The 16,081-nt window shown below is 31.6% G+C and overlaps 3 protein-coding genes across 6 annotated transcripts in view; all 3 read left to right on the top strand.

Annotated features, from left to right (window-relative positions):
- The first annotated feature begins 171 nt into the window (after positions 1-171).
- LOC128391375 (helicase ARIP4-like) lies at positions 172-7,019 on the top strand. 2 transcript variants are annotated; one of them, XM_053351247.1, is made up of 6 exons: positions 172-2,662; positions 2,791-3,286; positions 3,352-3,526; positions 3,615-3,915; positions 4,300-6,071; positions 6,148-7,019. In XM_053351247.1, exons 1-6 carry the CDS (start codon positions 832-834, stop codon positions 6,214-6,216), a joined length of 4,644 nt encoding a protein of 1,547 aa, XP_053207222.1. In that variant the 5' UTR covers positions 172-831; the 3' UTR covers positions 6,217-7,019. The 2 variants fall into 2 exon arrangements, with proteins under 2 accessions (XP_053207222.1, XP_053207221.1); XM_053351246.1 differs by having other exon boundaries at positions 4,282-6,071.
- A 183-nt stretch (positions 7,020-7,202) lies between these two features.
- LOC128391379 (innexin inx2-like) lies at positions 7,203-10,694 on the top strand. 2 transcript variants are annotated; one of them, XM_053351252.1, is made up of 3 exons: positions 7,203-7,417; positions 8,648-9,115; positions 9,544-10,694. In XM_053351252.1, the coding sequence occupies exons 2-3, from the start codon at positions 8,696-8,698 to the stop codon at positions 10,252-10,254; spliced, it is 1,131 nt and encodes a 376-aa protein (XP_053207227.1). In that variant the 5' UTR covers positions 7,203-7,417; positions 8,648-8,695; the 3' UTR covers positions 10,255-10,694. The 2 variants fall into 2 exon arrangements, with proteins under 2 accessions (XP_053207227.1, XP_053207229.1); XM_053351254.1 differs by lacking the exon at positions 7,203-7,417 and adding an exon at positions 7,475-7,668.
- A 905-nt stretch (positions 10,695-11,599) lies between these two features.
- The window catches only part of LOC128391586 (cell adhesion molecule DSCAM-like), a 47,995-nt gene continuing 43,513 nt past the window's right edge, over positions 11,600-16,081 (top strand). For both annotated transcript variants that reach the window (XM_053351497.1, XM_053351498.1), the window contains exons 1-2: positions 11,600-12,115; positions 13,360-13,674. In XM_053351497.1, the coding sequence (XP_053207472.1) occupies positions 11,917-12,115; positions 13,360-13,674 (514 nt within the window). In that variant the 5' untranslated portion in view covers positions 11,600-11,916. The remainder of the gene's footprint in view (positions 12,116-13,359; positions 13,675-16,081) is intronic.

Raw genomic sequence — 16,081 nt, 5'->3', positions numbered from 1 at the left:
ATCAAACTAATAAAAAAATTCTTAATTGTAGTTAACAATCAGAGAGAATGTATAAGAATTTGTATTAACCGCTTAACTTTGTGTTGAATTTTCTCTCTCATTCTGATTGGTTGTTTTTCTTTTTTCTTTCTTTTCTCTTTCTTTTTTATTCTCTACCGAGATTCTGACAAACGAAAATCAGATTCTCTTTTTTATTTGTTTTCTTTTTTTCTTCCCAAAAATCTATACAATTTGTTCATGTAATTAATTTATTGTTAAATTAATTTTCTCTCCTTTTCTATTGTGATTATCTTTAAGTTATAAAATTGAAGCTTTTCTATTTACTTCCATTGGAAAGTTAAAGGTCTTCAGGATTACTCATGGTTCCACCTTTACCTTCATCTTCTCGAGATAATCTTGCATCAGTCAATCTCTTTCATTTATCAATATTTTCTATTGGATTGTAATCTTTCAGTTTTTCTCTTTGATAAATCAGTTCTATTTTTTTCTCTTTGTTGGTTTTTTCTTCTTCTATTCAATCTCATTTCACTCGATCATTGCACTAACATAAACCTCTGTGAATCAGGATTGATTTTCTTTCAGTGATCTAATTATAACTGTGCTTTCATAATGTGTTATCACCTTTAGACTACTTTACACTTGCTTACAACTACAACATCACTATTGTGGTTGGTTGTAAACTCTGTTGTTTTCATTTTCATCTTCTCTGTTAATTTATAAATAACCAGTTGATTAACTGCTTGATGGTTGTGTTTATTTACCTCTTGCTGTAAACCCGATGGTAATGATATCTGTTGGTTACTACTTGCTTGGTAATATTATTGATAAATTATGGATTTTACATCGGAGATAACAGATTCTTCATTACTTGAATCTACAAAATTAATGGGACCAACAACTACAACAACTAATGTTTACAATGGTAATTCTAAACATAATGAGGATAACATTAGTCAAGAAAATTTTTCTAGCGATTTGTCTAGATTAGATTTTGAAGCTATGCTTAATGATGATGGTCAGTCACCTTTGTCTTCATCTCAAATCAATCAAAAGTCCAAGAGTAACCCATTGTTGGATCAACTATTGGATAAACCCATGGATAGTGGTGAATTAGGAATTTTTGGTTACTCTGGTAATTATGGGGATGCCTCTCCCCCTGAAGAGCCCGCTCAATCTTTCATAACTGAGGAGCAAAACAGTTTTTTTGATATGTGTATGGAAACTCCTTATCCTCTTTCTAAGGCCCACTGTGGACCTGATGGTGCCTCAGATCCTGACGAAGATATTGAACAAGAGGATAATAAAAATGGGGAAAAAGATTTGGAGAATGAAGACAAAGATTCTGAGAACAGTGATGAAGATGATGGCGAAGACGATGACGAAGATAATGAAGAAAAAGAAGAAGGAGAAGACGAGGGAGATGGAGAAGATGGTGAGGATTATGATGGACAAGAAGAAGAGGAGGAAGAAGAAAAAGAATCGTCAGATAATGAAGCTGAAGCTAAAGAGAATGGAGATGAGGAAGACAAATTAAGTGAAACAATTGAAACATCTGGTGATGTCCAGTTAAAGAGTGAAGACAAAAAACGAAAAACTCGCCAAAAAACAACATCAAAGTCTAATGAATCATCCGAGAATGATGTTAAAGACAAAAAGGGTCAATCTGATAATGGAAAAGGTAAACGTAAACGTAAGGGAGTCAAGAGGAAATCCGACAAATCTCCCGGCAAAGATGAAAAAAACAAAAAGTCTAAAAGGTACATGATGAGAAAAAACATTAAGAAGATAATCTCAGACGGTGATGTTAATGCGAAAACCCTTAAAGCTCAAGCAGAGGAAGCGGAAAGATTAAGAAGAGTAGAGGAAAGAGCTGCCCTGATGAAACAACAAAATCAACATTTATTACAAAATAGTCAAGAAGATGTGATGATTTTAAGCAGTGATGAAGAAATTACCCCTTGCCATTCAGGGTATGGCTTGAAAAACAATGGATCTGATGCTGATGTAATCGAAATAGCATCAGGAGATGATTCCTTCAGTGATGATGATCAATTCCCTCCAAATGATTATAATAATAGTACCATAAGTGTTTGTAGTAGCAGTGGTGGCAGATCTGCCAAGAGAGATTCGCACAGAAGAAGAAAACAAGGAGGTGAAGATGTTGAATATATTGACACCAACAACGATGGTGCTCATACTGATGATAGATTCAACCAACCAGATGAGGAAGGTCGAGTTTTGGTCAATGTTGGTCATCCCGCTGAAGAGGAACCCATCTACTTGGCTTCTCAACTGGGTAAAGCCGTTAAACCTCATCAAATTGGTGGAATCCGTTTTTTGTATGATAACATAATTGATAGTCTTCGGAGACACCGAACTTCTGATGGAATAGGTTGTATTCTAGCTCATAGTATGGGTCTTGGTAAAACACTACAATTAATCTCGTTCATCGACATTTACCTAACCCATACTCAGTCCAAACATGTTCTGTGTATTGTGCCCATTAATACTCTTCAAAATTGGATGAGTGAATTTGATATGTGGTTACCTTCAAAAAAAGTTTCTGCCTTCAAGCTTGATTCAGATGCGATTAAATTTCGCCAATTCGATGTATTTATGTTAAATGAGTGTAAAACACTTACTTCTAGAGCCAAAGAAATTCGTAAGTATTATAAATCTAATTACCTTGACTACAATACAAACTTTTCCCTTAATTTGCTCCCTTCTTTCAGTTGAGTTAATTTACTTGCCTATTGATCTTTAAACTTGTTTATCTACTTTTAATTATAGTTGCATGGAGGAAAGCCGGTGGAGTTTTGTTAATTGGTTATGAAATGTACCGATTATTAACTACCGATGGTAAAACTGCTCGAGGTAAAACGAAAGCTAAAACTAAAGAAATTGAAGATTTACCCCAAGAAGTTTACGACAATTATATGCGCCAATTGCAAGAAGCATTAGTTGACCCTGGACCAGATCTTGTTATATGTGATGAAGGCCATAGGATAAAAAATTGTAATGCCGCCACCTCGTTGGCATTGAAAAACATCCGAACCCGAAGACGAGTGGTTTTAACTGGTTATCCCTTACAAAATAATCTCATTGAATATTGGTGCATGGTTGACTTTGTCAGGCCCAATTTTCTCGGTACCAAACAAGAATTTTGTAACATGTTTGAAAGGCCAATCAGTAACGGTCAGTGTGCGGACAGTACAGCGGAAGATAAACGGGTAATGAAACAACGTGCCCATGTATTACATAAGCTACTTCGAGGTTTTGTCCAAAGGTATGAAACTTTTAATTTTATTAATCGAATTTTATATTAATTATAATTTATTCTTGACCCTTTAGACGTAGTCACTCAATTCTCACCAAATCTTTACCAAGAAAACATGAACATGTAATTCTTGTTCGGATGACTCCAATTCAACAAGAATTGATGCTTGCCTTTCTTGAACGAATTAAATCTGATAAAGACAATGCTCATCGACTTAATCCAATTATGCTCTTCTCAGTATTTTGTAAGGTAAGGGTTATCGATAATGTCCTTTTTGTTCAATCTTGAATTGTTTCATTAGATTAATTGTTTTATTTTGTGTTTATTAATTTTGTAGGTTTGGAATCATCCTGATATATTGTATAAAATTGTTAAAGAAGGTCAAAATTTTGACGATCTTGACATTGATCTCGGAGGAGAGAAAACAAAAGCAGTTAAAAAAGCCCCAAATAAGAAGAAAGGAAAAGCCGTTAAGACCAATAAACGAGCTAGTAAAAATTTGCCAATAAATTATAGTGATGATGAAGATGATTCGAGTTCCGTTAGCAAAGAAAAGCCCAAAAATGTAGGAAATAAAAATGGTTCAGCGTTCCAGGCATCCGATGTGTTCACCTCAGCCAGCAATGATTATCTCGAAGGTATTAACGGTGGATCCAAAAACCCATCATTCACTGTTTATAGAACATCCAACAACTCTGTTAACAATCAATCTCGCTCTTCAAACTCATATCAACAAAATCTTAGCTCTAATTCCAACTCCAATTCAACATTTTTCAATTCATTTTCCTCTAAAAATACTAACAACTATAGTAACAACAGTAGTCTGTCATCCTTAAATAATAATGGTAGCAATCTAGCTCCCGATCCCACTAACAATATAAATCCAAAATCTGAAGACATTGAGGGTTCTGACAGTAACCATACTTATAATTTAAAACAACCCTGTAGTAGTAATAGTAACTCATATAGTAATTTCCAATCAAATGATTGGGGTGGTACTCAAGATATTTCTTCCCTAATAGGTGACTATACAAATCAATTGGATGGCCCATCATCATCATCTGTAACTGTTCCCTCTTTACCTGGTCAATATCCCAATAGAATGATGGATTACACTTGGGCCGAGCCTCTTGTCGCCAATTATAAGCCTGGACTGTTACAAAATGGCCTTAAAATGTTACTTTTTTTCGAGATGGTTGAACAAACTCTCCTCAAAGGCGATAAACTTCTGGTCTTTAGTCATTCACTATTCACATTAGATATAATTGAGAAATTTTTATCACAAAGAAAAGTTCCCAAAGTAAGAAAGGACAATGATAGTGGTTCTGATTCTGATGACGATGAGCCAGAAAAATGGTGCAAAGGAGCAAATTATTTCAGAATCGATGGTTCAACAAGTTCATCTGAGAGAGAAAAATTGATCAACACTTTCAACAAGAATAAGAATGTTCACCTTTTCTTATTATCAACTCGTGCTGGATGTTTAGGTATTAATCTTATCGGTGCCAATCGGATAATTGTCTTCGATGCCTCCTGGAATCCATGTCATGATGCTCAAGCTGCTTGTCGTATCTATCGTTATGGTCAACAAAAAGAATGCTTCATTTATCGATTAATCTGTGATGAATCGTTAGAAAAAAGAATTTACGATCGACAAATAACCAAACAAGAAGTTTCCTGTCGAGTTGTTGATGAACTTAACCCGGAAACCAATTTCACTCGCCGTGAGATAGACTCTCTAATGGAAGATCTTGATTCAATTAATTTATCCGAAGTGAAACATTATACTCAGGATGAATGCGATGCTTATGAGGATGACCTTATCCGTCACATTTGTAAAAACTTGAGCTACTGTTTGTCAAAACCTCCTTTTGAACACGAATCTCTACTATTAGATCATAAGGAATCCAAATTATCCTATGAAGAGAAAAAAGCTGCCGAGGATATGTACATGAGACAGAAACACGAAATGAGTAAATCAAGTGTTAACGGAGCTAAACACTCTAATTACCTCGCATCTATGACTGCAGCTATGACCAATACTAACAATAATACTTTTCCAAATGTACAAATAGCTGGTCCTCAAATTGATTTAGCTGGTATCAATATTCCATCTATTAGAATGATGACTCCCCAAAAACCATCTTTAGGTCGTCCCTCAAAATATCCTTCGGTGGGAATGCTTCCTCCATCAGCATTAAAACCTGGAACTTATACTCCATTCACGAATTCAGTGTGGAACAATAGTCTCGTTCAATCACGAAATCTCACTGGTCATCAATACTTTCAACAAAATCAACTTCTTCAACAGCAACAACAGCAACAACTTAATCCAATGTATCAGCATGTTCAACAAACTCCTCAGAATACAGTATATCAACAACAACCACAACCACAATCCTCACAAAATCCTTTGTACCAACAGCAGCAACAATCTTCATCGTCAAACAAAACTAATTTCACCCTGAGATTCCCACCCATATTGAGTCGTAATAGTATTATAAACCAGTACAACAATTTACCACCGGATGCTTTCGTTGAGCAGCTCGTTCGAAATGGTTACGAAGTGAAGACACTACCAAGTGATAAACAGTTGGTTATACCGCCCAGTCCAGGGCGAGATCAAATCGTAGTACCCCAAGGACAGAATATTATGTTTATTCGTAGTCCTAAGAATGAATGTTATCTTCGAACTATAGAAGGTCGAATGTTCTCTCTCAAACCAAACGAAATGAATTGTGGTGACTCGATGCCCATGCAGTCAACACCATTACCAAGTAATATGCACTCAAATGTGAGTTGAACAATTAACAATCATTATAATTTAATTTTCTAACGTTGTTCTATTTTCTCTCTCTATATATAAACAGAATTCTAGGATTGTACCCTCAACGTCCACCAGTCAACCTGAAATTATTTTTCTCGACGATGACGATTAACGAGTCATAACTTTCGTTCATTACAATCGATAAAAATTCTATTAAAATTATTATGGTAATAAGAAAATCTCGGATTCTTGTCGGCAATCAGTAAACTTTTTCTTTTGAAAACTTTTCTCAACATTAAGGAATCAATTGACTACCAAAACAGAAATTAATCACCATTGATATTTATGCGTAATTAATCACTAATTGCCTGGTTATTGATGTACATTCGTCCAGTTCATATTTTCATTGTTCAAATCGCTTTTTCCTCTTCCTTTGCATCATCCCTCTTCCAATACCTTTCTCAGGTTAATTAATCACCACAATAACGGTTAATAATGTTATGGTTGATCTATTTGATTTGCTTGATTTATTTAGATGTTATTAATTATTTTTCTCGTAAAACTATTCAATCCTTTTCCTCCCTTTACCTTTGATTTTGCTGCTTTATATATATTATATTAATATTTTCTTTCATAATTTACTTATTATTTATCTTTCTCTCTCTCTCTCTCACCTTCCTTAATTATTTTGTTCCCGAAAAACAATTAACCAGAAAAAAAACTAATGTTGTGTCAAACAAAATCAACATCAACCTAATTAATTATTCAACTTTCTCTCCTTTTTTCTACTCCTCATCATCTCTCACTCATCTATCCATCATCATCTTCATTACATTGTAATCATCATGTAAAACTGCAACAATTAAGATGTTAATTCCCTGAAAAAAAAACGAAACAAAAAAATTTATATTCAATTATAAAGAAAATTAAAAAAATTGACAATTAAACACTAAATCGTTAATTGTTATCGTACAATCGTTTATTGGATTTACACAACAAGGTAGACAATTAAATATTTTCTCACGCTAATGGTAAAAAAGGTAATCTTAATTAGCCACACCTAGAGATTACAATTTAATCACAGTTTATATCAACAATTATTACCAACGAGTCTCAATTGGTTTTCCAATAACAATCAGTTAACCGTCTCTACAATTAAATTTGCTTTATTTTCATGTCTAATCGTTTAGTTAATTCACCAAACTAATACAACTGATTAAAGTTAATTCCTTGTTGATTATGTGATTTAATTGGTTAATATTTTGCCCATGGATTAATTTAAATCAACTTTTTCATTCAATTTTCAATTCAATTAGTGATTTTTTTTTTCGGAATACAAATCAAGAAGGAAATTAATCTGTAACAATTAAAAGGTAACGTATTGAATTACTTGGTAGATTTTTTTTCCTCAACAATTAGATTACAGTTGGAAATTGAATTGATTAGGTTTAATTGTGATCTTGTTTAACTTATGGTTTAAAATGGTTTCGGAAAAACGGAAACAATTAAAAATTGATATGTTACAGTGTAAATATAATCTTTAATTACGTATTTAATTGTTAAGTTGTGCTTCAATTGTGCTCTAATTGTGAAGGATTAACAAGTTGGATTAATAGTGATTAAGGTAATTGGTTTAACTTCAATGGTCAGAAATTAATTTCAACCAGAATATTTATTTGAAATGATTGGGATTTAATGAAATCTAATTTATCAGTGATTGCTGGTTAATCATAATAAAGATGATTGATTAACTTGTTGACCTTTGATCTTGTTGATTGATTTTCATTACAATTAATTGATTTCCATGTATTGTTATCAATTGTAACGTTTATTTGTTTCCTTCATCAGCATCTTCAATCTCAATCATATTGTTAATTACAAGTGATTAATTAGTGTTACAATGATAAAGATTTTGTATTGAAACATTGATCACAATTGATTTGGTTCATTTGCAATTTACTAATTTACACAATTAAAAACTAATAGTTTTATAATCAAATGGCTCTTTCTAATTATAATCCCATAAATCATCATGTTAACAATTAGAATCAAATTTGTCTGGATAATACAAGTGATTAAAGTTGAATGTTTTTCTTATTATAACTAAATTAATAAATCACTTATCAAAACAATCAATCACTAAATTGTTATTCTTAATTGTCTCAACTTGATGTTAATTTTTTTTATCTCAAGTTGATTTAGTTCAACTGACAAAATTAACCGATTCACTTTGTTAATTGTTTCGATTCCCATAACTTAAACACTATATTAATCCAATTAGCGTCGGATTAAAATCTGATCCTTTCTGTAGTTGAACAATTAGCAATTAAACTAGAAGACTAGTTAATTGATAACAATTAAAAACAAAACAATTTAAGTTAAATATGAAACTTGAAACATAATCTTTTTAATGAACAATTAATTTTCCAATCATTTTAAATTGCACATAAAGTTAAACTAAAAAAAAAGTTAACATAAACATGATTAACAATTAAAGATCACAATTAAAATAACATCCTTATTATCTAATAATTGGATAGGAAACAAAACAAATTTGTTTTCTTTCAAACAATTTACCGTTTGATTGATTGATTTGCCAACAGAATATAACATTTACTGGAGTAATTAATTGTTCGTTGGTTTAAAACAAAATGGTGGCCACTGGCGCTTTAATTGGTCTTCTTGGTACCAAACTTAAATTTCTGGGTAAAATCAAACCAACAACAATCGACAACACGGTGTTCAAGTTACATTATCGATGGACAGTGAACATGTTACTCGTCGCTTGTGCTGTGGTCACTTCGACCCAATTTTTTGGAGATCCAATTACCTGTATAAAGAGTGAAAGTTTCATCAACTCGGCGATCATTAATAACTATTGCTGGATCGAAGGTACTTTCACCCTTCCAAGAGCATTGACCAAAGTGGCAGGAACTGAGGTCGCACTTCCCGGTATTGAAAAAACTCCCGTCGATGCAACCGACATGTTGATCCATAAATACTATCAATGGGTTTGGTGGGTTCTATTTCTTCAGGCTATGTCATTTTATGTCACTCGACTAATCTGGAAGGTGAGCTAATCCTTAATTTAATCTTCTTCTTACAAATTTCCACATATATTTTCACAATTATCTTAATTTTTTGCCGTAATTTTGATAATCAACGTGATTAACATTCACCAACACGTGTTGATACCCCTGTCATGTTCATCAGTTAATTGTTTACATCTCTTATAAAATGATTAACCATTTCATTTATTATAATCCTATGGGTTTTCAAAGTATATCAACTTTATTCAGTTCAGATTAGATTATCTTTTCAGGATGAATGTTGATTAAGGTGGATCAAGATTTTCCTTTGGATAATCTTCACTTGGGTCTTGCCTTTATAAAATTAGAAATTCTTACGATTTCAATTTTTTTCTTCGTGTTTATTATTTTGATTTGATTTCGAATTTTTTTCTTCTAATTCTCTATTCTTTTTTTTGTTTCTTTGATAGTCCTGGGAGAACGGGATTGTGGCCCGTTTGATCAATAATCTAAATCAAACTATTCTACAAGAGAGTAAAAAGAAAGAGCATTCAAGTTTCTTGGTCGATTTTCTGTCATCTCGAAGAGGAACCTTTGACCATTACGCTAAAAAGTTTCTCTTTTGTGAGATTCTAAATCTCACCCATGTGATTGTTCAGATCATTATAACGGACACATTTTTGGGCGGTAATTTCCTCGATTATGGTGCCCTAGTATTGGCCTATTCTGGTGATCCAGAGGAGACCAATCCAATGACCAAAGTTTTCCCGAAAATGACCAAATGTACCTTTCGTGTTTACGGTTCTTCAGGAGATATTCAAATATATGATAACTTTTGTCTTCTCCCGTTGAATATTATCAATGAGAAAATTTATCTTTTCCTTTGGATTTGGTTCATATTTTTGGCCGCAGTTTCCGCTCTATCGGTGATCCATCGAATTGTTTCCTTCGTCTATCCTCCCTGTCGACATCGTTTACTTCAAATGATCAGTCGTCGGGCGAAACCTGAGGCACATTCAACTCTAATCGAATCACTTAATTATGGTGATTGGTTCCTTCTTTATCTAATTGGTCAGAATGTTGAACAATCACATTTCGCCGAAGTCCTCGAATTGTTTGCTCTACAATTAGATGAAGCAACATTACCAAAGGCCAAGAAAATATCAGAATCATCAATTTAATCTAAACGTTGAAACAATTTAAACGATCGTACAACAATCAGCTAACATGACAAATCAACGCGAATCAGTGACAATATAAAAGCTCAACTATAATCAACCAATTACAATTTTAACTTAATTTCAAATAATCAGCTACGATTGTACAATTATCACTAATCAATGACATTTCATTTACATATAAAATCATATTTTATCAATTTTCACATAGTTAAAACCCAATTGTAACAATTAATTTGTCTGTTCATTGTTAATTCAATCTTGTTGTCAACAAAAACACACAACACTAACTAAATTAATTCACACAATCAATGGGAAACATTTAAATCACTAAACAGTATCAAAGGAAAAACAAATGATGAAATCTGTTCAAATTTTAATCAACTATTGATCTTTAATTAGGTTGATTAAACAAAGAAACAACATTATTATTATCAAGTTAACTTTATGAACAATTTAAATTCTGTCCATTTTTCTGGTGTATTTTCAATGATCTAATAAATGATCAACAATGAGCTTGAAAAAGTTAATTTCATTGTCCAAGAAAATTCTGAGAGAAATCAAATTATGAGTAATAAAAGGATTTCTAATAAAAATATCGTTCAAATTCATCATGTTTCTTTCTGGCTAACTCTTGAATCTCTTGAAAAGTAACAATGAACTCTCATAGAGGGAACCATTTGATTCAATTTTATTTTCTTGATTACTGTTTAGCGTTACATGTACGTTGAATTAAGAGTAATTTATTAATGAAATTATAGAATGAGATTGCAATTAAATCACAAACAATCTAGTAGATTCTTGATAACCTTACATCAAGAAATAGAGAAAAAGTTGAACAATTTTCGTGACAACATGTTGATTTAATTACGATGATAAGTTTAATAAAAAAAAGATTAAATTTATTTAGTAATGAGTTGATTACGTGTGGTAATTGTTGATTAAAAACACTCACACACACATATACAATCAATTATCATTAATAATAGATTAACTTAAACAATTAAACCTCAAGGGATATTTAGATGAATCTAATCAGCTGAATAATGATAAAATATTATAATAGTTACAATTTCAATTTGTAATAATAAAAATTTTCCCTACGAAATTAATAAAAGCGGAAATAGTTTTTCCCTCCAAATCCTCGGACACAATTTCAACCAGGAAACTGAATTTAATTCCCGGTGAATAACTTGAGAAGATAATATAATATCTTATGAAGATGATGATGATTCCAACCAATACCCTCCCCATGGTGGTATAGGTTGTGCTCAAGTCAAGAGCAAAATGTTCAAAAGCTCAAGAGCAAAAGTAAGAATCGAGTCGAGGAGGGAAAAGTTCAGTTCAGTTCATGATATCGTAGAGATAAAGTCATTTGGGAAGAGAGAAAAAAAATAATCTAAAGTTTTTCCATCTTCCCGTAACCATAATTATCATCACAAATCATCAGATGAATCAACTTGACAAGAATTAAATTCTAATCAAGTGAATTAAAAAAAGTGATTAACTGATTGTTTACCATCAAAATACAATATCAATGGTCAACAAATTGACCATAACCAATTGATTAAGGTTAACCTTTGCTAAGTGACACAACAATCAACAAATTATGGATTAAATTGTTTACATGAAAAAATGATCAACCAAAACTTATGATAATGATCAATGTTAATCAAGTTAAATAGCAACATGAGATGCTTAATTGTTTGGATATTATTGATTCTGTGTTTACCAATTAAACTTTCATCATCGATAGATAATCAAAGATCACGATCATCATCATCATCATCATCTCAACCATTTAGTTATCACAATCAATGGTCATCATCATCAATCAACAACAATTTAAAACTTTTCAGATCAAGTAAGTTATGATTTCAAGAGAAACGTTAATTGATTGTAATCAAGTTAATTGGGATTGAGAAAAATGTTACCATTAACTTTTACCACTACAATCAAATTATTAGCAATATTTTTATCTGAATGGGTAATTTGATTCGATAAGAATTTCAGAAAAATTCATTCTCAAACTTTTATTCATTTCCATGGGTAACATTTGGTGAACCCATTTGTTATCATAACGATTTAATCATTCAGCAATTTAATCAGCTATTAACTTCCCAACCTCTCAAACCTCATTCCTCTGATTGAACAACATTATTAATCAGTTGAATTTTGAAATTACAGAGTTATCACCACGATTAGTTATCATCTTCATGATAGAACTCAACTTATCTGTTATTGATTGTTTCTCAAGAAAAGATATTGATTCATGGTGATGATACAGAATGAAAAATCATTCATTTCATGATGATGAGAGAAAAATCCTCCTCTCATGAGCAAAAAGATTCACCATGAACCAAGAATATATTATCTCCTATGGAATTAAATTTGATGGAAATTGAGAAATATTTTCCTTCAGAATCAGATCAATTAGTTATAATGAACTTTTCGTAAGTTTATCCATACAAAAATAGATATATTTCTTCAGAACTTTGCTATTTTTTTTCTCTCTCAAGATGAATTCCCATTATTCTCTATCAATGTAAACTGAGAAATCATCTTGGAACTTTTTTTTCTGCTCACTTATCCTTTCTGAACACAATATTGAGCAACAATATTGAATATTAAATGCTAATATATAAAGTACAGGGTGTTGTCAGAGTAACATGATAATTCTGAGCTGTTTCCCTTTGAATATCCTTCTTTATTTTTGTCAATTTGTCTTCCAGTCTCTTTTTATTTCATATCTTTTTTTATATCATCTTTCCCTTTAAAGTTCACAATTGACTTGAAATATAATATGTATATCATGATGATCATCATGAAACTTTATTCATGATAATAATCATTCATACACTTAATATATACTTGATATCAAATGTGAATTTAAATGTGTCTCTTATCATGAATCAAATTTTTTCTCATGCTGAAAACAAAGAAGTTACTGAACATTTTTTCATTGGTATTTCTATGATTCCATATTATCATGATAATCTTCAGGATTTATCATTGTGTTCGGTGGTGATGTTTTGTTTTCTCTGGGATTGTTCAAATTAACTGTAGATACTTTTGATTAGAATTTCAATTTTCTTTCTATTACTTTAGGTAATACATTAGATCGACATGGATCGACCTTCGTCAGGTCACCTCCACCTTATGTGGACTTTTTAAATTCAACCGGAACTGTGATTCCGTGCTCAGCAAGTGGCCTTCCTATTCCAACGATAACCTGGTACAAAGATGATGGTTCATCCCTGATCGATATTCCAAATCTTCGACAGGTATCACCTGATGGTTCTCTTGTTTTTTTACCTTTCACCGCATCAAAATATCGAGGTGATGTCCACTCGACAACCTACAAATGTACAGCATCAAATACTCTCGGAACGATTGAATCTAATCCAGTTCGGGTTAAAGCAGGTAATTATCACTTTTATAAAGAAAATTAATCAGAATTGTTTTCAAATTCACCAATTTCAAACAAAGATATTAACTCTTTCAACCTTTTTGATTAAGAAAAAGAGTAAAAAATTGATGTTATTGGTCAAATTGATCGATTGGTCAATACTGGTCAATATGGTCAGTAATCATACTTGAGAATGACCAATCTAAGATAACAATGAATGTAATCTGATGATGGTGAGAGTCTTTTTTTTCATGATGATGATTTACCAATGAAACTTATCATGAAATGATATCAGTAATCTCATAGATAATCAATTGATTTAATCATATAATCATTTTTATTATCTCGATTATAAACATTTCTCATTCAACTACTCAAGTTACTGATTGACCTCTCATCTTTAGTCATCCTCATTTCAGTCAAGGTCAGAAAAAGTTCAATTTCATGAAGATAACCATTATTATCATATGACCGGTGGACATTTCGTTTAAAATTTTGTTATCCTAAATCTTCAATGAATCTAATAAGTTTAGATGGAGTAATACTCAAAGCTTGACCATCCCACTGACCAAAAGATGGGGGATTATGTACATTGAATCAATCAATGAACCCAGAATAATAATACATTGAAACTATTCTGAAGCATCAGCAGACACCATGATAATGATATTAGGTTAACCTATGGAGTTAAGAAAGAAGAGAAAAAAAGGAGAAAAAAAAAATTCGAAAGAAAAGTTTTTTTTCTTTCTCTTTTCGTATCTTTTACCATTAAAATGTCATGTTCCCCTGAATTCTGAGTTTATCCTCAAAGGAGGTTTGATCATGTTTATCATGTATCATCATCATTTTCCTCATGATACACTTGATACTCTTGTAAGTAAGATAATTGAGTAAAAACTGGTTAATTTAATAACCAATGTTGATAACCAATAAATTGAATGTACATGTTATTGTAGCAATTGAGTAACAATCAGTCAAAGAATCAGAATATCAATGAAATCAATAGTTAATACCATCATGATATTAGAATTGAGTTCACACTGAAACACTGAACAGTAACTGAGCTTTCATGAATTCATCTGAATCATCAACTAAAATCACAATTTAACTTTAATCGCAACTTTCTAATCACAATCAATCAATCAGCTGAACTTTAATTTCTTGTGGCACAATTTTTCCCACCATCAAACAATAATAATATTGCAAATGAATAAAACTTCAAACTGAATTCCCAATGAAATTACCTGGAGCTTTGTTCAGGGAAAAGCTTATCAAGTTAATTGTTTACCAATCATGTTAACCAATTGTTTCAAAATTTGCTCCTCAGTTAATCAAAATAATCATCATGATGAATATTCAATTATGAAATGAATGATGAAACAAAAGGAGAAGAAAAAAAAGAAAAATTCTAAAACAAAATTTGTAATAGATTTTACCAAAATTCTAACCCTGGTGGATTATTCACCTTACGGGGATATTTTCATTCAGAACGAAACAATAACAGATTAGATGAAGACTCCTTAGCATTCACCATGAACTTATATTTATAACAATCTAAGACATTGAATGTAAATTGATGACAAACAACAAGAGAAGAAAAAAAATATTGATAAACATTAACCCTGAGGGGATTTTTTTATCATAGTTTCAATACCCAATGAAAATGTCTTTCAATGTGTTTCCTTTGTGAATTTTTATCAAGACCTCATTTGTATTGTTACATAAGCATATTATCATTGCCTCAGCATTGAACACCTTCAAGCCTAATAGTTTACAGTTAATGATGAATGTTTAACCATTAGAGAATTCATATTTTCTGTACAGAATTTTCATATTTACATGATAGGGAATGATGGTAACATTTTACTTGAAATATTTTCTTTACACTTTTCTTTTCACTCTATGGTTATTTTTACAGAATTCTCATCATGTTTATGATGATTTTCAATAATCGGTGAGTTTTCTTATTCTTAGTTTAGATTGACTTTTATAATGATACTTTTGTTTGGTTGTTTGTGATTAGATTATATCAGGAAATAAATCTGAAATACCTTTTATTTACTTCAGTCAGGGTATTCATGGGTATCCCGATGCAAATCACTGGGAAAATATCATAGTCAATGTCATCAGAAGTATATTATTGACTGAACTTATACAACTGAGTCAACATTTAAGTAACAATTCAATTGTATCGGTTTATGTTTCCATGTTTAGAGTATGATAATGAATTCTGAATACAATTCCAAGTAAAATGTTTCAAAATCAGTTCCTCTTGGAGTCGAGCCCATTGAATTTCATCTCTAAGATAAGCAAGAAAAAAAAGAGATTCAATCATAAAATACCAAAGAGTATCTCATTGAGATCGAAACGGAACAAATAAAAGTGACCTCAAGACGCTAACAAAACACTCAATACGATTTG

Source organism: Panonychus citri, unplaced genomic scaffold (genome assembly GCF_014898815.1).
Source record: "Panonychus citri isolate SS breed McGregor unplaced genomic scaffold, ASM1489881v1 Contig00134, whole genome shotgun sequence".
Classification (NCBI taxonomy): domain Eukaryota; kingdom Metazoa; phylum Arthropoda; class Arachnida; order Trombidiformes; family Tetranychidae; genus Panonychus; species Panonychus citri.
This window is presented reverse-complemented; position numbering and strand designations above follow the sequence as displayed.